This window comes from Narcine bancroftii, chromosome 1 (assembly GCF_036971445.1).
Source record: "Narcine bancroftii isolate sNarBan1 chromosome 1, sNarBan1.hap1, whole genome shotgun sequence".
NCBI lineage: Eukaryota > Metazoa > Chordata > Chondrichthyes > Torpediniformes > Narcinidae > Narcine > Narcine bancroftii.
In genome coordinates this window covers 102,682,043-102,707,780 of record NC_091469.1, presented here as the reverse complement: position 1 = coordinate 102,707,780, position 25,738 = coordinate 102,682,043, and the positions used below count along the sequence as shown (strand labels likewise).

The window sequence follows — 25,738 nt, the reverse complement described above, 5'->3', positions numbered from 1 at the left end:
CTTGTCCACCAGACTCCACTCACCACAGGGTCCAATCAGCACTGCCCACCAAGCCCCACCCTACACGGTGGCCAATGAGCCCCGCCTACTTCATCTCCCCGCCCACTGCAGGCCCTGCCCATCCGAACCTGGACAATGCCCCGCCCACTCCAGACCACTCGCTAATGGTCCGGACCAGGCCCCGCCCGCCGCTGGCCCCGCCCTCCCGCTGGGGTCGGCTGACTGTGAGCTCCCGGTCCCTGGTGCTATTTCTTCCCGGAGGTGCGATGTTTGAAGCGGCCGAGCAGCGGCTAGTGGAGGCCGGGCAACCCGAGGTGTTGCGGTTCTGGCCGCAGCTGTCGGATACCGAGCGCAAGACGCTGGCAACCACGGTGCAGCAGCAGGAGCCGGGAGAGCTGCGGGCTCACTGCGAGGCGGCGATCCGGGCCCGGACCGCCAGTCAGACGCCGCTCGCCAGGCTCATGGAGCCGCTTCCTCAGGAGGTGGTCGGCAGCGTCTCCCGGACCGAGGCCGATGTTCTGAGGAGGTGGCAAGAGCGCGGTAAGGAGGGCAACTAGGAGCGGGTGTTGGGCATGGGAAAGTGAGAGGGTGGGTCGCGTGGGGAAATGGGGTCGGAAGGGTTGGGGGGATAAGATGAGGAGATGGGTCATGGGGTCAGGCGGGGAGATGTTCGGGGGGGGGGGAGGGAGGGGGGTGTGGTGTCGGATGGCATCCTGATCAGACAGGGAGATGGTGTTGGGATCAAACGGTGTCGGGTCAGGTGGGGAGATGCAGTCTGGGGTCAGATAGGGAGATGGAGTTGGGGGTTAGACAGGGGTCAGAGTCAGTTAGGAATGGGGGCCAGGCAGGGAGACTGGGTCAGGGTTCAGATGGGGAGATGTCCTGATGAGGAGTCTGCATTCGATGGAGGGAGGGGAAAGGTTAGGGAGATTGTGTCCATGGGGGAGGAGTTTGGCCCACAAGTTGGCAGCAGACTGGACAGATGGAGAGGCAGCTTTGGGGAGACATTTGGGGATTGGATCAGGCTGGAAGGACATATAGACAACGTTGGACACACATCAGGGGTTGGAGAGAATCAGAAGGATGAGAAGAAGGGGTGTGCTGAGACAGATGGGAAGAGGAGATTGCAGATGAATGTGGGGGGGGGGGGGTGGTTGATGTTGCCTGTGTATGAGAAATTCAGGACCTGGATTTGCTGCAGTAAAGCTTGTGGTCTCTGCACAATGAAGCTGTTCATCCTGTGATTTTTCTCGTGACTAGGAAAGTCAACAGGAAGCTAACCGCACCATTCCAGCATGTTACACGGATCCTTTCTCAGCCTGATGTGGCTGGCTGTCTAACCCAGCACTATACCACAACCTGCCTGCATGCTCAGCATTCAGCAAGACCTTCCCCAGCACTCTGTTGCTTGATCCATATTCTGCAGTTTGAACCCCAGTTTGAATACTGTGGAGAGGCATACCCCACATCCCAACAGGCTAGATGATAGAGAACCCACCTTGAGTGGTGCTGGTCTGATTCCAACACTGGGAAGGACTAAACAAACACCCTGTCCAGATGTTTAATTGAAAGGCTTTGGGGTTTCCGAAGGTGAATCACTCACTGCTGGATACTCACCCTCTGTCCTTTTATAGCCATAGTGTTAGGGTCTGGGTGATCCAGATCTTCTCTTGAAGGATGTTTGGATCTGGAGCTCAAGTGGACGATGAATCGAACAGGAGTCTGTGTGGCTGCAGGGGCTACGGGAGGGCTGGAGACGAATCTATGGATGCAGCAACTCTGAAGAAACTGTCTTTTGCTTCTTTTTCTCTCACTGTAGAGACTGTAAGGGGTCCCGTATGACACTACTGGCGACTCTTCACCTGCCTTTGGGAGGCAGAAAGCAATTTTGTGTAATGTTACATGTTCGGTACTATTACATGATAATAAAGGAATCTTGAATCGGTGTGCCCCAACTCAGCCCCCCCCCCCACACCCCAGGATGATGATGGTGGAAAACGGGGATGATAATTACATTGAGAATTATGCACCAGTTGTGTGCATGCCCATGTGTGTGTGCCCGCGACTGCGGGTCCGTGTGCCCGCGACTGCGGGTCCGTGTGCCCGCGACTGCGGGTCCGTGTGCCCGCGACTGCGGGTCCGTGTGCCCGCGACTGCGGGTCCGTGTGCCCGCGACTGCGGGTCCGTGTGCCCGCGACTGCGGGTCCGTGTGCCCGCGACTGCGGGTCCGTGTGCCCGCGACTGCGGGTCCGTGTGCCCGCGACTGCGGGTCCGTGTGCCCGCGACTGCGGGTCCGTGTGCCCGCGACTGCGGGTCCGTGTGCCCGCGACTGCGGGTCCGTGTGCCCGCGACTGCGGGTCCGTGTGCCCGCGACTGCGGGTCCGTGTGCCCGCGACTGCGGGTCCGTGTGCCCGCGACTGCGGGTCCGTGTGCCCGCGACTGCGGGTCCGTGTGCCCGCGACTGCGGGTCCGTGTGCCCGCGACTGCGGGTCCGTGTGCCCGCGACTGCGGGTCCGTGTGCCCGCGACTGCGGGTCCGTGTGCCCGCGACTGCGGGTCCGTGTGCCCGCGACTGCGGGTCCGTGTGCCCGCGACTGCGGGTCCGTGTGCCCGCGACTGCGGGTCCGTGTGCCCGCGACTGCGGGTCCGTGTGCCCGCGACTGCGGGTCCGTGTGCCCGCGACTGCGGGTCCGTGTGCCCGCGACTGCGGGTCCGTGTGCCCGCGACTGCGGGTCCGTGTGCCCGCGACTGCGGGTCCGTGTGCCCGCGACTGCGGGTCCGTGTGCCCGCGACTGCGGGTCCGTGTGCCCGCGACTGCGGGTCCGTGTGCCCGCGACTGCGGGTCCGTGTGCCCGCGACTGCGGGTCCGTGTGCCCGCGACTGCGGGTCCGTGTGCCCGCGACTGCGGGTCCGTGTGCCCGCGACTGCGGGTCCGTGTGCCCGCGACTGCGGGTCCGTGTGCCCGCGACTGCGGGTCCGTGTGCCCGCGACTGCGGGTCCGTGTGCCCGCGACTGCGGGTCCGTGTGCCCGCGACTGCGGGTCCGTGTGCCCGCGACTGCGGGTCCGTGTGCCCGCGACTGCGGGTCCGTGTGCCTGCACGAGTTGTGTGTGCATTTTAGAGAGCGAGAACAAAAGGTTGTGATATGCATAGCAGGAAGACGTGCGCGGCAGGTTAGTCTGGACATGGTCTCCACTCCCAGAAAGACCAATAGGATTTTTTTTAAATGCTGAGTTAATATTAAGACCATGGTTCAGACCCAGAATTAGGCCATTCACCCCATCAAGATTGTTCCACTATTCAAATTATGACTGATTTATTTTTCCTTTCAACCCCATTCTCCTGCCTTCTCGTCATAACTTTTGGTACCCTTACTGATCAAGAACCTATCAGCTTCCTCTTTAAATCTGCCTGATGACTTGGCATCCACAGCCGTCTGTGGCAATGAATTCCACAGATTCACCACCCTCTGAATGAAGAAATTTCTCCTCATCTTTGTTTTTTTTAAATTTTTTATTTTTTTCTCAACTTTGTTAAAAGGATGTCCTTTTATTTTGAGGCTGTGACCTCAGGTCCTAGATCCTTTCCATTACGGGAAACATTTTCCCTACATCCAAACTGTCAAGTCAAGTTCAAGTTTATTGTCAGAGTAAATGTATGACATTCCATTCAACCCTGGGATTCTTTTTCCTGTGGGGTACTTGTTGGTGATGTAAACTGTACACAAGAAAAGATGCATATACAAAAGAGAGAAATGTAAATAAAGAAGGAAATGTAATCAAACTGTGCAAATACAGAAATAGTGAATATTAAGTAATTAAATGAGTCTCTGATTGAGTCTTATTGAGGAGTCTGATGGTGGAGGGGTAGCAGCTGTTCCTGAACCTGGTGGTGCAGTCTTGTGGCATCTTTTCTGATGGTAGCAGTGAGAACAGAGTGTGTGCTGGGTGGTGTGGATGGATCCTGGATGATTGCTACTGCTCTTCGACAGCTGCATTCTATGTAGATTTCCTTTATGGTGGGAAGTATTCGGTAGGTTTCATTATTCTATAGATTTCAATGCCTGTCCCGCATCGGACTTGTCAGCCACAAACGAGCCTGCAGCTGACGTGGACTTTTTACCCCCTCCATAAATCTTCGTCCGCGAAGCCAAGCCAAAGAGATTTCAATGACATCCCCCATCATCCTTCTATACCCCCAATGACTACAGGCCCAGATCCATAAAATGCTTCTCATAAGTTAACCATCTTATCCCCAGAATCATTCTTGTAAACCCCTTCTGGACCCTATCCAACACTAAATATCCTTGGATATGGAGCCCATAACTGCTCACAATACTCCATGTGGTCTGACTGATGTCTTAAAAGCCTCAGCATTACATCTTTGCCTTTATATTGTTGTCGTCTTAAAATAAATGTGAACATTTGCATTCCTTACTACCGAATCAATTTGAAAGTTAAACTTTGGGGAATCCTGCACTAGGACTCTTTGGACCTCTGGTTTGAGAATTCTCTCCCCTTAATTACTGTATCAGTCATCCAACCCACTGATTGATACAGACTGAGAGATTGAGTGACCTGAAGTTGTAGAATTCCATATTGAATTCAGTAGTTTCAGGAAGAGGAAGATACTGTTCTTCAGGCTCGTGTTGATCCTCCCTTTAACAATACAGCAGGCCACAGACCACTCAGATCAGAAGGAGATAGGGAAATAAAGAGGTTACAGATGGCAGCAACCCAGGTTCAATCCAGACCTCTGGTCCTGTCCCCGTGGAGATAGCTGTGGCAGTCTGGGAGTTGTTTCATTCCATGTTCCAAAGGAGTGCAGTTTGGTTGGTTAATTGGCCAGTGCTCTGTGTGTTGGTAGTGGCAGAATGTGGGGAAATTGACGGGAACAGGGAGGGAATAAAATGGGAGCAGCAGGGATTATAGTGAAAGAGCAGTTAATGGTTGGTGTGGACTCAGTGGTTTGAAGGGTCTGTTCCGTGCTGTTACTTTGCGAGGAAACTTCCAATGGGGCTGGGTGTCTGTCTGCACTGTGAGCAGCCTGTGGAGGCGGGAACTGCAGGGCTGTGCCTATGACCTTCTGTTTTATCTGCTACCTCATGTCTTTTTTTAAAATATTTTATTTAAATCAACATATATGGAATAATAATAAACAATAATAAATTGCAATATTACAGTGTTAACAAATATATGTTGAAAATATATAAAAAGACCCAAATCCCATAACTAATCTAAATCTATTTTAAAATACATAATAACATAGCTATGTATTTATCTGGATTGCTTCAGATGACACTTAAGGATCCCAAAAATTATTATTCATTCAGGGAAAACTTCACTGCTCAGGAGGATTAAGAAAAAATATATAATTTCAATCTCATTATACTAGCATATGGCCTCCAAATTTGTAAAATAAGGAATATTACCCCTTAAATTATATGTATTTTTTTTCTAAAGGAATGCAACTTTGAATTTCTGTATGGCATCTTTCTAATGTTAATAAGACATCAGATTTCCATGTGAAAGCAATACACTTCCTTGCCATTACTAAGGCTATGCCTCATGTCTTGACTGTTTTAGGTTTCCAGGAGATCTCAAAAGGCCACGTAGCTGTTCTGCTGTTGGCTGGTGGACAAGGAACCCGATTGGGTGTGCCATACCCTAAGGGCATGTATGACGTTGGGTTGCCAAGTGGGAAGACACTTTATCAAATCCAGGCCGAGCGAATTCGCAAGATGAAGCAACTGGCAGAGGAGAGGCTGGGCGGGAAATGCACTCTCCCTTGGTGAGCTTCTGTTCCCCAATTGGTCTCTGTCAGCATGGTTACGCCAGGAGTGTCTGAACAGGAGGCAACTGTCAGAGTGCACCATCCTCCATGCAAAGCTTAACCTTACTGCCTGGATATCTGTTATTGAGTATGTGAGTGGATACCAGTTATTATGGTTCACCTGTGCTCTTTTCCAACATTATTGCCTCTTTTTCTGACTCATGGCGCATTATGATAATTTAATTTATATTATTGTTGCTGTATCTTGTGTGGCTGCAGCAAAAAAGGATTTCAGTGCATCTGTATGTGACAATAAACTCGGCAGGGATTACAGATGTGGGGCAGTGAGAGAGAATCCCACAGAACTCCCTTCAGAGAGGAAAGGGGAATTTATTTAAGATAGACATCCCTCAAAGATATTTTACTTCCATCATGGAGTTTGCAGACATTTGTGTTTTATTCCTATATAATAGTTAAGTTGACAAAATGCAACTGATGCAACATAGGCAGTCTCCAGGTTATGATCGAATTCCATTACCTTGATCTGTCTCTAAGCTGAATTTGTATGTAAGGTGGAATGGGTAATTACCGGTTCTTATTTAGCATTCGTGAGGTAACGTTATGCACATGCGCAAATTGGGGAACAGCCTGTTCATAAGTACGAGTTGTTTGTAACTCAGACATTCGTAACCTGAGGACTGCCTGTACACAAATGTGGAGTAGTAGCTCAACAGGTCATGCAGCATCCACACAGGAAGTAAGAGGGTAACCAATGTTTGGGAACTAGCCCCATGGTTTTTTTTAACTAGTTATAACATACTTAACCAATGTGGATGGCAGTTCATTTATAATCCGAATGCACAAGTACAACCTGATGAAACAGTGATCTCTGATCCTCAGTACAAAATCTGCAAACACCCAACCAGCCAGGACACACATACAGACAAGTGATACATATGCAGAATAAATATACATATATAAAATTAATATTGTTTAATAAATAATAGTCTCGGAGGGTTAATGTGACCAGTTCATTCAGTTGTTCAGCAGTCTCATTGCCTGTGGGAAGAAGCTGTTTCTCAGCCTGGTGGTTCTGGCTCTGATACTCCAATATCTCTTTCCTGATGGAAGTAGCTTGAAGATGCTGTGTGCAGGGTTAAAGGGGTCCTCAATGATTGTCTCTTGAGACAATGATCCCAGTAGATCACATCGATGAGGGGTAGGGAGACCCTAGTCACCCTCTCTGCCGCTTTATGGTTCCGTGGATTGACCTCTGATCCATTTCTCTGCAGTAACCGTACCTCACTGTGATGCAGCCGGCCAGGACACACTCATCTGATTGTACAACCTGACAAAACAGCATTCTCCTGTCCTTAGTGCAAAACATGCAGACACCAGCCAGCCATAGCACACATACAGACAAACAACTCACTGCCTGTGGGAAGAAGCTGTTGCTCAGCCTGGTGGTGCTGGCTCTGATACTTCTGTATCCCTTCCCCAACAGGAGCAGCTGAAAGATGCTGTGTACAGGGTGGAAGGGTCCTCAATGATTTTTTCCTGCCCTCTTCAGACAACAATCCCAGTAGACCACATCAATGGGGGGGGGGGAGGGAGTCTCCAAGTGATTCTCTTTGTGACTCTTATATTCCTGTGGATTGACCTCTGATCCATTTCTCTGCAGCAACCGTACCACACTGTGATACAGCTGGCCAGGATGCACTTGATAGATCTCCTGTAGAAGGTTGACAGAATGGAGGCAGGTCTCCTTGCCCACTTCAGTCTACTCAGGAAGCACAGTCACTGTATGCTTTCTGGACAGTGAAGGAGATGTTGACTGTCCACGTTAAGTCACTAGTTAAGTGGACTCCAAGGAACTTGGTGCTCTCATTCTCTCTCCACTACAGAGTTATTAAGGTGATTTGGAGGATGATCATTCCTAGTTCTGAAGTCCATGATCATCTCCTTCATCTTGTCCATGTTGAGACTCAGGTTGCTACTCTCGCACCATTTCATAAGATTGTCAGTAGCATGAACAGGAGTGGGATGAGTACACAGCCCTGAGGTGCTCCAGTGCTCACCATGTCGGAGCTTGATGTTCTGCTGCTGACCTCGACAGTCTTGTCGATCCATTAGAAAGTCCAGAATCTAGTTACAGAGATGGGTGTTGAATCCCAGCAAGGACAGCTTCTCCACCAGCCTCTAGTGAATGATGATATCAAACGTCGAGCTAAAGTCAATGAACAGCAGTCTGGTGTATGAAGCATCATTCTCCAGGTGAGTCAGGATGGAGTAGAGGGCAAAGCTATAGTATCATTCATGGAACGATTTTCTTCTATAGGTGAATTGAAATAGGTTCAGTGTCTCTGGGAGATGTGCTTTGATGCGTTCCATCACCAGATGCATTAAGGTCAGTGCCAGTTGTAGATGATTAGAGTATAGATCCCAAGATAGCAGTATACCAACCAACAAGTTCTTTGGCTTTCGCTTAACTAGTGACCTATCGTGGACACTCAACATATCCTCACTTGTCAAGAAGACACAACAGTGACTGCACTTCCTATGAAGACTGAAGTGAGCAAATGATGCCATCATTATATCAACCTTCTAAAGGAGCTCTATCAAGAGAGTCCTGGCTGGCTGCATCACATTGTGGTATGGTTGCTGCAGAGAAATGAATCTGAGGTCAGGACTGAAAGGGTGGCAGAGTGATCACTGGAATGATCTACCAGGATCATTGTTCAAAGAGGATGCAAAGATCATTGAGGACCCCTTCCACCCTGCACACAGCATCTTTCAGCTGCTCCTGTCAGGTAAGAGAAAAGAGTATTAGAGCCAGCACCACCAGGCTTCTTCCCACGGGCAGTAAAAACGTTGAACTACCAAAGGAACTGCTCACACTACACAAAGCTCTCATTTGTTACGAAACAAAATATTTACTTTTATAGATATAATACTTGTCCTGTATATGTATTATTTGACTGTATGTGTGTTTGTCTGGTTGCGTGTCTGCATGTTTTTGCACCAAGGACGCTGTTTAGTCAGGTTGTACTTCTACAATAAACTTGACTTTTGTTATGCTTGTTCTTTCAACTTTACCTGGATTTATAAATTAACCAACTTTATTTTCCTTGTGTTGCTTCCACCACCTCCAACGATTTCCAACTGTCTTCAATCGACAATAACTGACAATACTTGCAACTCTCCTCATATACACTACTTCCGGTTTCCATGCATGTTGGGAAAAATAGCTCTTGTTTACATGCATAATAACACATCTTTCCCTTTACAAAAAAAACCCACAATAGTCTGTCTACATAACAAGCATATTTACAGAATATGTACAAAATACAGTAGACTAGACAGCTATTGCCCGTCTGCATTGGTTTTGCAACAATCACAAAATATATCTTCATTTAACAGACAAGGCCTTACTTTTTATATATTTTTTTTCTCCCTTCCCCCCCCCCCCCCCCAGCCCCACCCAAGGCCTTTCTTAAAATGGTGTCACTTTTTCTTTTTGAGGTTCAACTGGGACAAATTTCACACCAGCAAAATGTCAGCCAGTCACACTAACACTGAACAAATGTGGCAGTAGAACTTGTCCTTTTTTTAAAAATCTGGTCGATGTTCTTGCTCAGAAGATGCAGAAATTGTTTTCTGTTCTATTCACTGGATTGTTCAAGTCTACTCCATCCAGCAAGTTGACTGTTTTTATAGTATTTTGACTGAATTTTCTTGAGGGTCATTTTAATTTTGTACAAGTACCTTGGGAATAATTAACAGAGCATCTGCAAATGCTTGTACTCCCAACTCTGCTCTGCCTTTTAAGTTAGCCTTGTGTTTGATCAAAGCATCTGCAACACATCCATCCTCAATTGCATTCTTCACTGCACACAGACCATCACGCACTGCATCTTGGATTGGTGTTGAAGTGTGTATATTTGGACCCTTGAGAAGCAGTGTCACCGACTAGGATTGTTGCATTGCTCAACAAAGGTGAACTTTTCTTCACCCAAAGTATGCTCATAAACAAATCCAGCATGACCCAAGCATTCTGGGATGAGGTCCTCCACAGAATTCATAGCAATACCTCCAGAAGCAAGCTTTGTTCTTCTCAAGGCCACAATACCTTCTTTTGCAAATGCATCGAATAACAATGGATCAAAACTCTTTTGATTAATTACTACAAAATCCATTTTAAATTTCCACACACTTTTCTTTCAGTGCTATAATTTTTATTAACTCAGTCTTCAATTAACTTTTTCTTTGCTTGCAAAAATTTTTTTTTCATTAGCGTTTTTATAGAAGAATCCAAAATTTATTTCTATCTTTTCATACTCCAATGAAATGCAGCTGGTGAGAATGTAAGCATCTTCCACCCTTTTCTTCCTGTCTGGGTGCCTAGCACCATGATCCAGAACTATTCCCTTCACACCGTGTGTCATTCTGTTTTTAATTTGTGTTTCATCTCCATGATTTCAACCATGAAGAGACCCATTGACTCATTTGGTTTCTTCGCCATCAGAACAACATCGACCACAGCCTCCTGCCAAGACAGTCGCCAATTTGTTGTGGACCTTTGTGCATAACAATGTTCTGGTAACATTGATAAGAGTCTCTCTACTCATTTCTTTGGATATTTTCACCTGCTCCAGCACTTCTAGGCCTTCTGATGTTCTTGCAAATGGTGACCCATTTCATCCTTCAAATGACTGATTTCATTCTCAAGCTGGGAAATGGTGTCCTGGTATTAGTGGCCTCCATTTTATACCAGTTTTCCATATCTTGCATCTGGCGCTCAAGTGATTCATTCATTCCCTTCAGTGCATTAATTTCTCAGGTCAATGTCTGGACTTGCCTGCGGTACTCATTATTTTCTTGTTTTGCCAAACGAAGAACATTGTTACGAGAAGTAGAATCAGTTATATTGGCCAGCTCCTCACATAATCCTCCAATCCTGGAAGATGGATCCCAACTAAGGCTCTCAACTGTCCCTGCTGAATCTTCTGTCTCACTTTCCATATCTGAAGATTGATCAAATATAGGACCAGAGGTTTGAACATCTGTGTCAATTTGATTCTGTGACTCTCTTGAAGCAGTTCACACAAATGACTCCTTTGATTGTGATGAGAAAAGTGATTCTTTTGAAGAAGTTCGAAATAAAGATTCCATCTTAGTCTTCTGGCCTGCAACAGTCTATAGTGAATCCACGAAGAATTCCTCCATTTCCTTGTCCACTGTGTTTACCTTTCTTTTGGTATCCCCTGACTTGAATCATGCAAAATGATTTTTCTTCCCACATTTGTAGCAGGATTTTCCATAGGCAGGTCACATCCTTGGAATATATCTACCTTTGCACCTGTTGTATTTGCTGTTTGATCTTACCACTTTGGTTCATTGTTGCTCTGGGAAATTCCTGGTGCTCTGCCTATTTGCCTTCATCATATGCACTGCTGTATCTATCCTGTGCAGCTCCTTAACTTGTGCTTATGTGGCCTCTGCTGCCCTACACCTATTCACAGCCTTTTCCAGTGTCAAATCTTTTTTACTCAACAGTCTTTCTCTGTCCATTATCAAGGATTCTGCAAACTATTCTGTCTTTAATGAGTGAATTTTTCAAATCTCCAAATTCACAGGACTTACTTAGCGTGTGAAACTCTGCTAAAGTATTGGTCGAAGCTTGTACCTTGTTTCTGGTAACAGGAGAAAAACTTGACTCTCATATGTGACGTTTTTACTTGGGACAAAATACTCCTCAAATCTTGTCATCAGAGTGTCCAATGTGAAAGCTGCCTGATCAATTTCAAAATGGTTCTAGATGTCCAAGGCATCTTCACCCATCACATGCAAAAATATAGGTGCTTTCCATTTTCCATTGATCTTACCTGCTCCACTATCCTCTAAATAAGTGTTGAATCGCTGTTTGAAGCATTTCCAATTATTGGCTAGGCTGCCAGTAAACTGCATCAGTGTGGGAGGACTTAATTTATCCATGCTTACAAACTATTGTCTTCTCTTACTTACTTCTGACACCATGTTATGCTTGTTCTTTCAAGAATGACTTTACGTGGGCTTATCAATTAACTGACTCTATTTTCCCTGTGTTGCTTCCACCGCATCCAACGATTTTCAACTGTCTTTAACTGATAATGCTCGTGACTCCCCTCATAGAAACCATTTCTGGTTTCCGCCCAACCATGTGCATTGCATGCTGGGAAATATAGTTTTTTATTTACATGCATAATAACACAGACTTGACAAGTGTGTACATGATGGGGCAGGGATACCTGTAAATTCTATCATTCTTTCTGGTTTCTGAGACCAGTGTGTGGTACTTACTTATTGGTGGTGAATTGTTTTACAATAGTTTTGCAAATGACTGCTATTGATGGTGTTACTTTCTTTGTTCCAAAGGTATATAATGACCAGTGAGTTCACTCTGGAACCCACAGAGAAATTCTTCGCCAAGCACCAGTACTTTGGTCTGCCCCAGTCGGACGTGGTCATGTTTGAACAGAGGATGCTGCCTGCCGTTGGATTTGATGGGAAGATCATCTTGGAAGGGAAGGGCCGGATTGCAATGGCTCCAGGTCAGTGCATTGGATTATTCTTTGAATTGTCTCATATTTGCATTCTGCTCAAGGCCATCTCCAGCTTTGCTCTACACTGAGCTGTGTGTATTGAGGAGATTTGACCACAATGCACCCTGACTCAAAATTCCTTTTTTGTCATTTAATAACACACATCATGTAATAATAGATAAGATTTGTCAACTTTTGCTTGCCATAAAGGCACAGAGGTGCCACTAGCCTGGCACCCCCAACAATAAGAGTGAAGCAAATAAGAATCCCTTCAGAAACACTGAGTGTCCATGGAATTGCTTCTAGCACCCACGACCTCTGCAGCCACATGGTCTCCTGTACATTCCAGCAGTAAACCCATGCTCCAAGATCCAAACCTCCAATACAATTAGCATGATTTTAGCTCTTGAGGCCCTTTGGAAGCCCTTCTTGCCTTCAGCACCCACTCAAATCCTGGTCCCGATGCTGGTACTCATGAGCCGGTCTCTAAAAACCTTTGAGTCCTTTAGCTATTAAGCTTCTCACTGGTCTGTTGCCAAGATCACTTTTCCCTGGGGTTGACTCCCAAGCTTCTCCTTCTCAGCAGGGGATGTTCTCCCTTTTGGGTGCCCACCACTGGTCTTGTGATTTCCCCAGAGCTCACACCCCTCATCTACTGTTAAGCAAGGATGCCGACAGCTTGGCCATGGATCTCCGTGTTTCAAAGATGTTGATAAAACACCATTGGCCCCTTTATCAGGCTGTTTAGTCTGTATGGGACTATCGGCATCATAATCAGGCTGTAGGACCCTGGAGAGGAACACTGTATTTCTGCTCCCTGCTCTCCCAAGTCCCCAGCACTCTTTGGTGGAAGTGTGGTTCAGAATAGCATCTTGCTCGGTGAGTAAGGTTGACTCTCCAACTACTGCATTTGCCATGGTCAGCCCAGATGGTTCTGGTCTCTTGAGTGCTCCTGCATTCAAGACCAGCTCCTGCTGCAGGCAGCCTCTCCCAGATGTGGGACTGTGGCATGGAGATGACTTCTACCTGGGCAGGACTGGCTGAGAGGGGTTGTGGGTGGGTGCAAGCAAGGATGATGTGCTGGCAGGATCAGGAAACAAGGCCACATGGGTAGAATGGAAGATCAAGGGTTGATGGGAGTTTCTTAACTGCCCTCAAATACATTATGAATAGAAAAGAAAGTACAGTAAAACTTCTGATTATTTGTAAATCTGCTGGTTCGGCATGTGGCTCATCAGGTTTTCTTTTCTGGGCTCCCTTTAATCTTACCTGCTTCACTGGAGAATTTATCCCACTGCGTAACATCCAGTGTGTTGCTGTATTAGAAATATCCAGTAGTCCTCAAAAAACCTTCCAATCCAGTGTCACCAAAAGTACCAAGTCAAAATCATGTTTATTATCATGAAATTTGCTGTTTTATGGCAGCGGTGTTGTGCATTACAGGTGTAAAATTACATTTCCTAAAAACAAGATGTAAAATAAATAATTTGTAGAAAAAGTGAGGTAGAGTCTGTGGTTCATTGTCTGTTCAGAAATCTGATGGCAGAGAGGACGAAGCTGTTTTTCTACCATTGGGTGTGCATCTTCAGGCCCTTGTACCTCCTTCCTGATGGTAGCAGTGAGGAAAAAGGCATGGCCTGGGTGGTGAGGGTCCTTGATGATAGAGTGTTGATATATCAGAATCTTATTTCTGAGTTGAAAATTTTCATGGTAGCTGGGTCTCATGAGAACATTCACAACAAAGAGGATAAAAAGAGCAGAATTCTTCAAATGTCTTCAGAGGACTTTATTAATGAGTGTGTGCCTTTCCAGGCTAGGGTTAGATGTCTAGTAAAGCTCAACCCCAACCTCCATGTCTTTGTGTTTCTTGTCCCCTTGGGAGGTTGAAGCTGCCATTCAGCAGTCTCTGAACACTTCACTCAGGAGGTGGCCTTCTCACTGTCAGCAGATCTCTTCTCCCTCCCAGAGGAGTCTGTGGAGGTTACTGGAGTTGAACAATAAAGTCTGGGGTTGCTGGGGTTGAATGCAATAGAAAACATGCTGGAGAAACTCAGCAGGTCAGGCAGCATCCATAAGAAGTAAAGGGTAATTAATGTTTTGGGCCTGGGCTGTTTGTCCGGTATAAGCAAAAACAGACAGGCAACTGAATAAGAAGATGGTGGGAAGGAGGAAGGGGCAAGGGAGGAGCACAGTCTAACAGGCAAATGGTCATATGAGGATACAGATGGAAGAGTAGAAGAGAAAAAAAAAGCTGAGGTGATGGGGGAGGGGGTGGCTCACTGGAAGGGAAGGGAGTAGTAAGCGGGAGGAAAGGAGACAGAGGGATAGGGAAAGAGAGAAGCTTGGGGGAGGGGTTAATGGAAATTGATGTTAATGCCGTCTATTGTGGCAGACAGAGGGAAGGTGCTCAATGGGACGAGCTCCTGGTCTATGATCAGTCTCTTCGATGTAGAGGAGGCCACAACGAGAGCACAGGATGAAGTCTCTGCAGATCCCTATGTGAAGTAACTAGAGTTTGTGTGGCAGATTCGCAAACACTGTGAGCATCAGGGAGGAGCAGCAAGTTACTTGGGGGGGGGGGGGGGGCATGTCTGGCCAGTGTTATGGATGCCCTGGGCCAGGAGAAATGGCTGTGTTGCTGCAGGGAAAGGCTGGGAGCTGGACCGGAGGATATTCTTGCTGACAGTAGTCTGTGTGTTTGTTCTGCAGATGGAAATGGTGGCCTATACCGAGCTCTGACTGATAACAAGATCCTGGAGGACATGGACCTGCGAGGAGTTCGAGTTGTTCATGTGTACTGCGTGGACAACATCTTGGTGAAGTTGGCAGACCCAGTATTTATCGGTTTCTGTGTGGAGCGGGGAGCAGACTGTGGGGCCAAGGTCAGTTTGTCAGTCAGAGCTCCCCACTCCTGAGAGAGCTGGGTGAAGGGTTGTCATCCATTGAGGTCAGGGTGTCACTAGGCCCTTTCAAATTGCCTTGTAAAATGGGGTTAATTGGGCAATTTACTAGGTTGAAGACCCAGGTACAGAGCTGTTTGAAAGGGCTGAACCGGCAAGCTCGGAGGTGGTCAGGGAACCCAGTAAAACTAGCATCCTCTTCACTGATTTGAAAGGGAAATGGCTCATCTGGTTACTCTGGAACTTTAAACAGAAAGAACACAGGGAACAGGGGATTTCTCAGTGGCAATGCGATGCATCACTCACCACGACATCACAGGGGTGGGACCCCCATTAAATTGCCGGGTTGGCGATTTATCAGGTAGGTTAGGCTGCTATTTGAAAGGTGCATTGAGGCACACACAACCCAGTAATCTCACCTGGGTCCCAGGAGGGCTACCCAGGTGCTGCAATTTGAAAACGCCTAACTGACAACCCAAAATCTGCCAACCTATGAACATCTCCCACAGCCACAATCCACCAGAATTTCCAAGTGATATTATCTTGTTTATTGATTTAATATTATTGTTCTGCCTGCTGTTGAGTCGACGCCTAGATAGCACATAAAACAAAGCTTTTTACTGTTTTATTGTACACGACAATAAAACAATTTAATTAATCTCTGGTCACTAGACTACTCCTTCAGGAGCTTCTTCCTTCCACTCCCACCATGCCCCAACCAACCAAGAGAGGCACCCAATCCACCCCCTTGCCTCTCTCCACCACCCCCCCCCCCCCCCACCCAGCAATAATCCATAATCCATGCATCCTCCTGACCCTATGTTGGGGTGGCGGTCTTCTGTGTCTGGGAACAGGGAATTGCACTCTCCCCATTCTGGCCAGCCACAGGGAAGCTCTCTTTGTGCTGTGCCAAGCTGGCGTGTACGTCACTGACAGATGCCTGGGGATTGACACTGACATGCTGGGCCAGAGATCAGTGGCTGAAGGAGTTTGGGGTGGACGGTGGTCTGTGTGCCTTTGACATAGCAGTGTTGCCTCCTCAGGTGGTTGGGAAGGCCTACCCCACCGAGCCTGTGGGCGTGGTGTGTCGCGTAAACGGCATCTATCAGGTTGTGGAGTACAGCGAGGTCAGCCAGGAGACAGTTGAGAGAAGGAATCCTGATGGCCAACTCACCTTCAACGCTGGCAACATCTGCAACCATTTTTTCACTGTGGAGTTCCTCAAGTCTGTGACGGAGTAAGTTGTGCATATGTGATATGAAGAAACTGTCCATGGGTTTTATCTTTGGCAAGGAGACCATTCCCTCTGCTTATTCTCTTTTCCTTACCACTGGATGTGAGCCAGCTTTCCTCTCGTTATATGGGGCGGGACTATTACAATGCCAGCAACCCAGGTTCGAATCCATTGCCGTCCATTAGGTGTTTGTGCGTTCTTCCCGTATCCACATGGGAATTTCTCCGGGTGCTCTGGTTTCCTCCCACATTTCAAAGAAGTACACAGGGTCAAGTAGGTTAATTGGTCACTTGGGTTTATTAAGGTGGTGTGGTCTCATGGGATAGAAGAACCAGTTATTGTGCTGTATCTCTAAATTTAAAATTTAAATTTAAAAAAATTGCTTCCCCACCCTGCTGTACCTTTGCCACTCTCCCTTGCCCCATTCCTGCTCTCCTCCCCATTCTCCCTCTCCTTCCATACACCTCTCTTGGCCCCAGTCAGAATATATGAATAACATTCAGTTGAATTATGAAGGCAGAGAAAGAGTCAATTTGGTCCAACAAAAGTGTTCTAGTTGTAGAGAATAGGACTGTCTAATCATTCTCGGTGTTTCCCCAAGGTCTCTCTCCATCTTCCCTCTGTGACCTCTCATTGCTGATGGGCAGAGTTTCAGACAAATCACCACTCCTCATGTGACCATTGAATGAACTTCCTCCCACTACCCCTGCAATTTTGATCCATCACTTGGTTCTGGACCCACCACAATCCTGTATGGGATAAGTGGAAGTTCCCTCCAATTGCAGGATTCAAGGTTTTTTACTGCACTGCAAGTGAAAAGGATATGGATCGCATTGCCTAGGGAATGGTGCAGCTCTCAAAGTGGGGTTGGATGAGTACCTGAGAGGAAAGAATTTGCAGGGTCATGGGGAGACAGTGTGTGTGTTGGACTCATGATTGCTCTTATGGAGATATGATAGGCCTTTCTGTACCTCTGGAATTCGGTGAATCTAACCTTTGTCCTTGTTAATCAGTAATTCAAATGTGCTAATCTATGTATATGATACTGTCTGTCACTGTTCTGCACTGTTTTAAAGACTCAATGTCATCAATAGATAAAATCTTACTGCATAAGGAGACTGGAATAATATAAAGATTAAGAGTAGTATAAAGTTCATTTCTGCTTTTATGACCACATTTTTCTACAAAAATGCAGATCTAAAGCATGCCGCCATATTCATGCCCACTCCCTGGACATCCATGGTGAGATATGGCTATTGCTTAAAATTTGTGAAGCAGATAAAACTGATGCTTGTAAGTCTGAAAACCTGCATTGTCCTCAGACTTGATCCTGCTTTAAAACTATCTTGTTTTTGTCTGCCTTCTTTAAGTATATTTTCCTTCTCCTCTGCAGTTTCTCAGTAGATACTTCTCTGGGTGAATGTGCTGAATCTTCTCTCATTTTCTCTGGTCTCCTTTGCTAAAGGTCGGTATTACACCGGGTTCAGGTACTTGTCATGTGGTTCAAGTTCCATTCCATCACTTTGTTCCCCATTTTCTTACAGATTTGGTGCTTGTAGTATCCATTCCCGCATCTTTCCTCTTCAAATATTCAGCAGAAGTGAAAATTCCTGCTCTGCCTCGGGCACCTGAGTCCAGGCTAGATTTTCCATAGAACCTTTACCTATTACTTCCATAGTTCCATGGTTGACTTGGTTGCAAGTCACAGCTGGACACAGCTCCAGTGACCTGGATTCAACTCTGCCCTCTGGTACTGCCTGCGTGGATGTGTGTACCACCTCCCTATGATTTTCCCAGTTTCCACTGGGCGCCCTGAGACCTCCTCCATCCCAACTGCATTCTGGGAGGTTAATTAGCCTCCTTTTTGTTGGTTCATGGCTAGAATAGTCAAAGGGAAGATGGTGGGAATGGGAGATTTCTCTGATGCGAAACGTTATTGTCCTGCTTTTAGATTTTTAACAATAGATTCCAGCATTTTGCCTGTTATCTCTCTCTCTCCATCCTTATCTGGTTGTTAGATTTTTTTGTTTCCTAATTTGTTTGAATATTTTTAGGATCTGGGAAATTTCAGAAGATGACAACTAAAGTATTTGCTGTAGAATTCTCAGTGCTGGGGTCCTAGGGATTTCTCAGTCCTCAGTAAAAACACAATACTGGTGAAGCTCAGCAGGATAAACAGTGTAGTTTATATTACAAAGATAAAGATACATAACCAATGTTTCAGGCTTGAGCCCTTCATAAGGTAAGTTTTTAAGGGATCGTTGCAGAGAGAGTGGAGGGCAGAGTGTTCAGAGGAGGTGAAATTGGAATAAGAGAGGAGTGGTGAAGTTGAGATGGTTGATGTCTTGGCACCAATCAGAAATTTAAAAAAATCCAGAGCAGGCAACTGGCTAGGATGAGGTGTCCAAGAGGAGGAAGAAGGGATCTTCAATGGGAAGTGGGCATGGAGACGGAGGGTACCGAAGAAGAGTTCGGCATTGGGGTGTATGCAGAATTCATTGTGTGGGCAGAGGGGGACAAAGGCAAGGCCTCTACTGAGGAACAAACACTCCGACTCAGAGAGGGTAAGGTCAGAGGGGATGGTAAAGATCAAGCAGGGGGCAGAGTGGGAGTTAGTGTGATGGATGATGTAGGGGGAGGTGGGGTAGGGGAGGTCGGAGCAGAAAGAGGGTAGGGGGAGATGGGGGATGTAGGGGTCAGAGTGGGAAAGTGGATATGGTAGGTCAGAGGGGGAGATGAGGGTAGGGGAGGGCAGAGGATGGAGGGTGGATGTGGGGGGTGGTCAGAGGCAAGACAAGAGCTTCCATACTTTGAAGAAGGGCTTAAGCCCAAAACATTGGTTAAGAATTTTACCTTTGCTATATAAAAGGTCACCGTTTGTCCTGCTGAGTTTCTCCGGCATTGTGTTTTCTATTTCAACCATGGTGTCTGTAGACTTTTGTGTTTTATTTCCCCTTGGCCTCCTTAGTTTGTCTTTCTTTTTGTTTCTTGGTTTCAGTTTCCTCCCTCCTTTCTGCCTCCTAATTTTTACGGACTCCATGATGTTCCCTTGTCATTCTCTGCAGAGAGTTTGAACCTAAACTGAAGCCTCACGTGGCTGTGAAGAAGATTCCCTATGTTGACGAAGAGGGAAACTGTGTAAAACCAGAGAAGCCCAATGGCATTAAGATGGAGAAGTTTGTCTTTGACGTTTTCCAGTTTTCCAAGTGAGTTGTGTGGGAAGCTCTGGTCCAACAGTAGCTGCTTGCTAGTCCTGGTTTTTCCCACCGCACCTCCATATAGTTGGGCCTGCTCCTCCCTCTATTAGTTCCAACTGGCTGGGTTAAGGGTGCTGGAACAGCCCCCTGAGCAGACAAGTTCTTGTAAACATTAAAGGCCAGCACATTGAAAGGGAGGGAGAGACTGATTCATAAACAATCAGAAAAAAAAATCACAAGAGGAAAAAAATCTGATTTTTAAAAAAAAAAAAGCAGTAAACTGCAGGGAAGGTTAGGGAGGGTTGGCTGGATGGAGAGGCAAAGGAAATAGCTGTGACAGTAGAGGCTGGAGTTGCTCTGAGCAAAGCCAGTGGTTAATGCTCCCTCTTACAGAGAGGCAACCATGTCATGAACACCAAAATGCAGAAGACCTGGCTCTGTGCCCAGATTAAACCTGCTTCCCACTCTCTCCACCCACAGGTAGGGCAGAGTTCTTACACTCTACACCCATGGGTGTGACAGTATGCCCACGCTCTGCCCACAGGTGGTGCAAGGTCCCCATGCTGTGCACCCAAGGGTGGAGCAAGTTCCTCATTCTCCTGTTCCCACGGGTGGGTCAGGGTCCCCACAACTAGTGCCCATGGATGGGTCATTGTCCCCGCGATCGGCGCCCATGGATGAATTGGGGTACCTGAGGCCAGTGGCCACAAGTGGGTTGGGGTCCCTGCACCCAGGGTGGGTCCTGGTGCCCCTTCGGGTCTGATGGCCTCTCCCTGTTCCTGCACAGGAAGTTTGCTGTGTTTGATGTGCTGAGAGAAGATGAGTTTTCTCCCTTGAAGAATGCTGAGAGTGCTGTTGCCAAAGACACCCCTTCGACTGCCCGGCGTGCCCTGCTCTGGCAGCACTACCGTTGGGCTGTGAGGGCTGGTGCCCATTTCCTGGACCACAACAACAGCCGCATACCTGTTCTCACCCAGTGAGTGGAACTTCTCCCCCATCTCGGGCCTGGATTCTCCAGTTGTGGGAGGGGGCAGGGTCCGGGTCCAGTTGTTGGCTTGGTCTGGGTGAGGTAAGGGCATCAGGTGGAGATAGGCTGGGTCTGGATTAGTGGACAAGGCTGTGACAGGTTCCAACACCATGTTTCCCATTCCTGGCCCCATTTCAGAATGAGGATGGAGGAACTGGACAGTGGGTTTTCTGCCCAGATTATAAATATCTGGGAGGGCTGATGTGGAAACATCCTGCAGAATACAGCTCCTTGCTGGAGGTATGCTGGGAGTGTCTGGCCTGCAGCAAAGCCAAATGAGGACTGTTTGCTGAGGCGCCCCTTGCCCTGCCCTCTCACCGCTCCATCCCATCACCCTGGAACTGAGCAGCAAACAGTTCCTGGCCACAGTCAGGCCAGGAGGCAGAAGCAGGGCATTCTGGAGTTGTGACTTGATCAGAGGAGGAAGGGATCTAAAATGTTCCCAGTCCCACAGGGTCAGTTCTGGAGTTTATCCATATCCATCCCTGGCCCCACCTCTAGTGTCCCCCACTTCTCGCTTCTACTCTAGTATTAAGCTGGAACTGGTGTCATCGATCAGAACAGAGGGGAAATCTGAGGCAGAGTGGGATCTGAGGTGTATCTGCACCTGCAAGGGCAGTCTTGCTGAAGGCTGGTGTTCTCCACAGACTCCGGGAAGTGGACGATCCCCCTGCCATATGTGAGATCTCACCGCTCATCTCTTGTGAAGGGGAGGTAGGTCATAAAAAAAATGTAATAATCAGCGGCATCGTGATGTGTTTGTAGCATGAATCCTGTGCACAACTTTTAATCTTTTGAACAGTCCCAGAAGTTTCTCCCAATGTCACCCTGGAACAATACTAGTGGGGACAGGTCTGTCACTATATAACATTGGGTTACAATACTGGTGAAGATGGGTCTGACACTGTATTACACTGGTGTTCAGTACCAGTGTGGATGGGTCTGTCACGATGTAACATCGGGATACAATACTGGTAGAGATGGGTTTGTGGGGTGCAGTACTGGTGGGGACAGATCTGTCACTGTATAACACTGGGTACAATAATGTTGGAGATGGGTCTGTCACTGTATAACACTGAGGTACAGTACTGGTGGGGATGGGTCCATCACTATATAACACTGGAGTACAGTACTGGTGGGGACAGGTCTGTCACTATATAACACTGGGATACAATACCAGTGGGGATGGGTCTGTCACTGTATAACACTGAGGTACAGTACTGGTGGGGATGGGTCCATCACTATATAACACTGGAGTACAGTACTGGTGGGGACAGGTCTGTCACTATATAACACTGGGATACAATACCAGTGGGGATGGGTCTGTCACTGTATAACACTGAGGTACAGTACTGGTGGGGATGGGTCCATCACTATATAACACTGGAGTACAGTACTGGTGGGGACAAGTCTGTCACTGTATAACACTGGGATACAATACCAGTGGGGATGGGTCTGTCACTGTATAACACTGAGGTATAGTACTGGTTTGGATGGGTCTGTCACTATATAACACTGGGGTAGAGTACTGGTTGGAATGGGTCTATCTCTGTATAATGCTGGGGTTCAGTGCTGGTGGTATAATGCTGGAGATGGGTCTGTAATGGTGGGGATGGGTCTGTTTCTGTTACACTTTGGTACAGTACTGATTGGGTCAAATCTGTCTCTGTTTAAGACTGGGGTACAGAACTGATGGGGCTGGGTCCATGTCTGTTTAACGCTGGTACAGTACTGGTGGGGAAGGTCTGTCACTAGCATTAGGGTACAGAATTTGGGAGTGAAACATGAAACTCTGCAGATGCTGTGATTCTAGTAAAAATGTAAATACTGGAGAAACTCAACAGGCCTCGCAGGATCCCTAGGAGGAAGCTACGAGACCTTCAGTTCCTCCAGCATTTCTATGTTTTTACATTATTGGTGGGGACTGGTCTGTTTCTATTTAACACTGGTGCAGTACCGGTGGGGATAAGCATCAAACTTTAACCATTGTTGATCCATTCTCATTCTCCTCCCTATGTTCCAATCCTGACCTCAGCCAGACAGTTCTATGTGACATCAACAAGCAGCTGAAAGTTACTGGTTCACAATACCTGTTGAATTCGGTGATATATCAGCTGGTGTGCTGAGGATATCCTCCAAAACTACCTCCACCTCCACCAAGCTGTTACAGTCCAGGTACACAGCAGGAAAATTGCCCAGAGATCTTCTTTCCATAAGGAACCATTCAGTCCTGCCAATCACCTTCCTATCAGACAACTCTTTGGAGAGGTCTAATTGAGTCAGAGGCAGACCATTTAAGACCATTCTTCATGCAGAAGGTGGTGAATCTTTGTAATTCTTTATCTTCGAGGGCTATTGAGGTTTAATCATCAATCAGAATAGAGACTCCTCGATATTCAGAGAACCAAGATACATTAGGATCAGGCTAGAAATGGTGCAGTCAGAGGATGAGTCATGATCTTCATGAACTGCACAGTAACCTCAAAGTACTAAATGGCCCATTCCTGTTCCTATTAACACTCCTCTATGTTCTGTCTGAGATTGGCCAGGACCTCTTGTCAACCTTACTCCAGATGAGAGTGATACCGTCACCATTTGACTGAAAGTGGTGTCAAGGAGCCCTGGTGAAACTGAACTTGATAGGCACTCTAATTGTGGTTGTACCTCACACAGGTTGGTGACTGTTAATCGGTGAAATTCCTCAGGGCACAAGGTACATTGTCTTCAGTACTTTCCACCCCAAAGACTGTGGAGGCACCTGGTTCAATAGTTGATTCCATCTGCAAAGCCTCAGTGAATGAAGCAGCACATACAGACATGCAACAAGACAAAGATAGTTTTCTTTCTGCCTTGGGATGACAAGTCAGTAACATTTATAAACTTAAGCACCAGGTATGTCCATATTTAACAAGGTGAAAAGGTCGGGATATAGGACTAATGAGTAATTCTTTCAAATTAAGCATAATGGACTGTGGCTTTTACATGGATTGGTTTCCATCTCTCCATTGCTGATCATGAGTTGTCAGCCATTGGGTAGATGTCTGCCCCACATTAACCCACTGTAGGCTGCATGGGTCAGCTGGTTTGTCCCCTTGAGTGGGGTAAGTTACTGGAGGAGTGAAGGGCTGGGTTTGACCCTCTGGGGGTCAGAGTCCTCCCATGGAAGAACGTAGTGATTGCTCTGTTTGTCTTCACTTGCCAGGATCTGGAAGAGCGTCTGAAGGATCGGGAGTTCCATCCCCCACTACTTCTGATTGACTAATGACTGGAAGGATCCGAGCAGCCAGAGGGAAAACCCTGCACACAGGGCAGGAGCCAATTGATGTTGATTTGTAGAAAGAGTTATTTATCTTTTTCTGACTTTGATAGCATGGCTGATAGGTTTATTTGTTCCATGAGACTGGGTCTTTCCTGCATCTGCACAACACTAAGGCTCTTGATGACCTGTAATCTTGTGTGATTGACAGGGTTGATCAATGGATCGCGCCACCCCAGTAATGCCAGCCTGCGGATTCTGGGGTCACTGACTCCAACTCCCAGTTCATGCAGGTTCAGAGGTTCTCTGCTGCTCCATTAAATGGGGCTGAAGGGCCACTGACCCTCATAAAGCATATCATGGGTCCAGGTTTGCATCACTGCCTCTGGCATCCCCGTGTAACCCATCCCCTCTTCCTCAACCTCTCAGTTCACGGGGTTCAAGAGAGATGACCATGACTCCCTGTATGGGAAAGTTATGACAGAAGACATTCCCCACTATTCATTTACTCATGGAAAGTTAAACCTTTCTTATCCAGTATTCATGGGCAATGAGGGTGTTAGTTAGTCAAATATGTTGATTAATCGAGAGTTAAAAATGTTTTCACATGATCAATACCAAAAGTTATACAAAGGAATTCAAGTACAGCTCCCTTCACATTCCCTAATGAGTTGATAATCAGTATTACCCAGAGGTAAAAAGATACCAGTGACATGTAGCTACATGGGAGATCTGGGCACTCCCTTGTCTGCGCCTCAACATCAGCCCAGATGCTTCTTCTAAAATGCTGGTGAATGAAGGTGCAGCCAGGTACCTGAGGTTTTCCCATCATGAGAAATGACACCAGGCACCAAATATATTCCAGTTGCCAAATCCATCCCATTCCTAGAAATGCACCTTCTTCTTAAATATAGCTTATATCCTTCTCCTACACTGTTCTGTATCTCCATGGATATTCTGATGATTAGAATGCTTCCTCTTCTGTCATCTGCTCAAGAGGTGGGATGACCCAACCTTTTGGTGAGTGTGGGATGGATGAGTTTTATAAATCTGATATCTCTGTTACTAACAATAAAGTGCTTTTCTGGCCCTATTTGTCTCAATCCATCATTTACCCAATTTCCCAACTTGGAAATTCACTAGATGCTCAATACTTAGTCTTTACAAGGCTATGAAGTTACTTTACAAATGTTAAACATTTCCTCTCACTGTTTCAGGAAAGGTGGTACACGTCCTTGATTCATAAACCTGAGCCTAGGGTTAACAAACTTGAGCATAAACTCAGATCATCCATAGCAACTGGTATCGGCATCAGGCACACTCAACAATGTAGGGCCAACTAGAAGAGGTAAACAGTAAGGCTGGCATGCAGTACAATGTTCTTTTGCAGGGAGAACCAAACCATTTCTGATATTTTTAGACATATTTAAAGGTACAGCACCATTGTTATTGTTGCACCACTCATCACATTTAGAGTGCTCCTTTCCACTGCCTATGACTGAACACATCCTAAAGACATGTACCTGACAATTTTCCTTTAAAGAATGCAGAATTAAAACGTGGAAAACCTACTGCACAATACAGGACCTTCAGCCCACAAAGTTGTGTCAAAACATGTCCCTACATTAGAAATTACTAGGCTTACCCATAGCCCTCCATTTTTCTAAGCTCCATGTATCTATCCAAAAGTCTCCACCTCTGTTGTCGGCAGCCCATTCCACACAGTCACCCCTCTTGATGTAAAACAACTTACTTTTGGCATGTCCTCATTAC

At 46.8% G+C, this 25,738-nt stretch overlaps 1 protein-coding gene and 1 pseudogene across 1 annotated transcript; one reads left to right on the top strand and one right to left on the bottom strand.

Annotated features, from left to right (window-relative positions):
• Window positions 1–128: 128 nt before the first annotated feature.
• LOC138761915 (UDP-N-acetylhexosamine pyrophosphorylase-like protein 1) lies at window positions 129–25,058 on the top strand. The gene is made up of 9 exons (XM_069934870.1): window positions 129–540; window positions 5,584–5,788; window positions 12,185–12,360; window positions 15,061–15,233; window positions 16,295–16,488; window positions 19,551–19,691; window positions 20,470–20,658; window positions 21,357–21,423; window positions 23,912–25,058. The coding sequence occupies exons 1-9, from the start codon at window positions 165–167 to the stop codon at window positions 23,969–23,971; spliced, it is 1,581 nt and encodes a 526-aa protein (XP_069790971.1). The 5' UTR covers window positions 129–164; the 3' UTR covers window positions 23,972–25,058.
• On the bottom strand, window positions 9,518–10,428 carry LOC138741382 (T-complex protein 1 subunit zeta pseudogene; annotated as a pseudogene).
• Window positions 25,059–25,738: the final 680 nt, after the last annotated feature.

Bases quoted from the DNA above. Each gene is read 5' to 3' on its own strand.
- LOC138761915 (XM_069934870.1), top strand. From the start codon at position 165: ATGGTCCGGACCAGGCCCCGCCCGCCGCTGGCCCCGCCCTCCCGCTGG. The intron at 541-5,583 runs GTAAGGAGGGCA...TGACTGTTTTAG, and splicing joins GAGGAGGTGGCAAGAGCGCG to GTTTCCAGGAGATCTCAAAA. The intron at 5,789-12,184 runs GTGAGCTTCTGT...TTTGTTCCAAAG, and splicing joins GGGAAATGCACTCTCCCTTG to GTATATAATGACCAGTGAGT.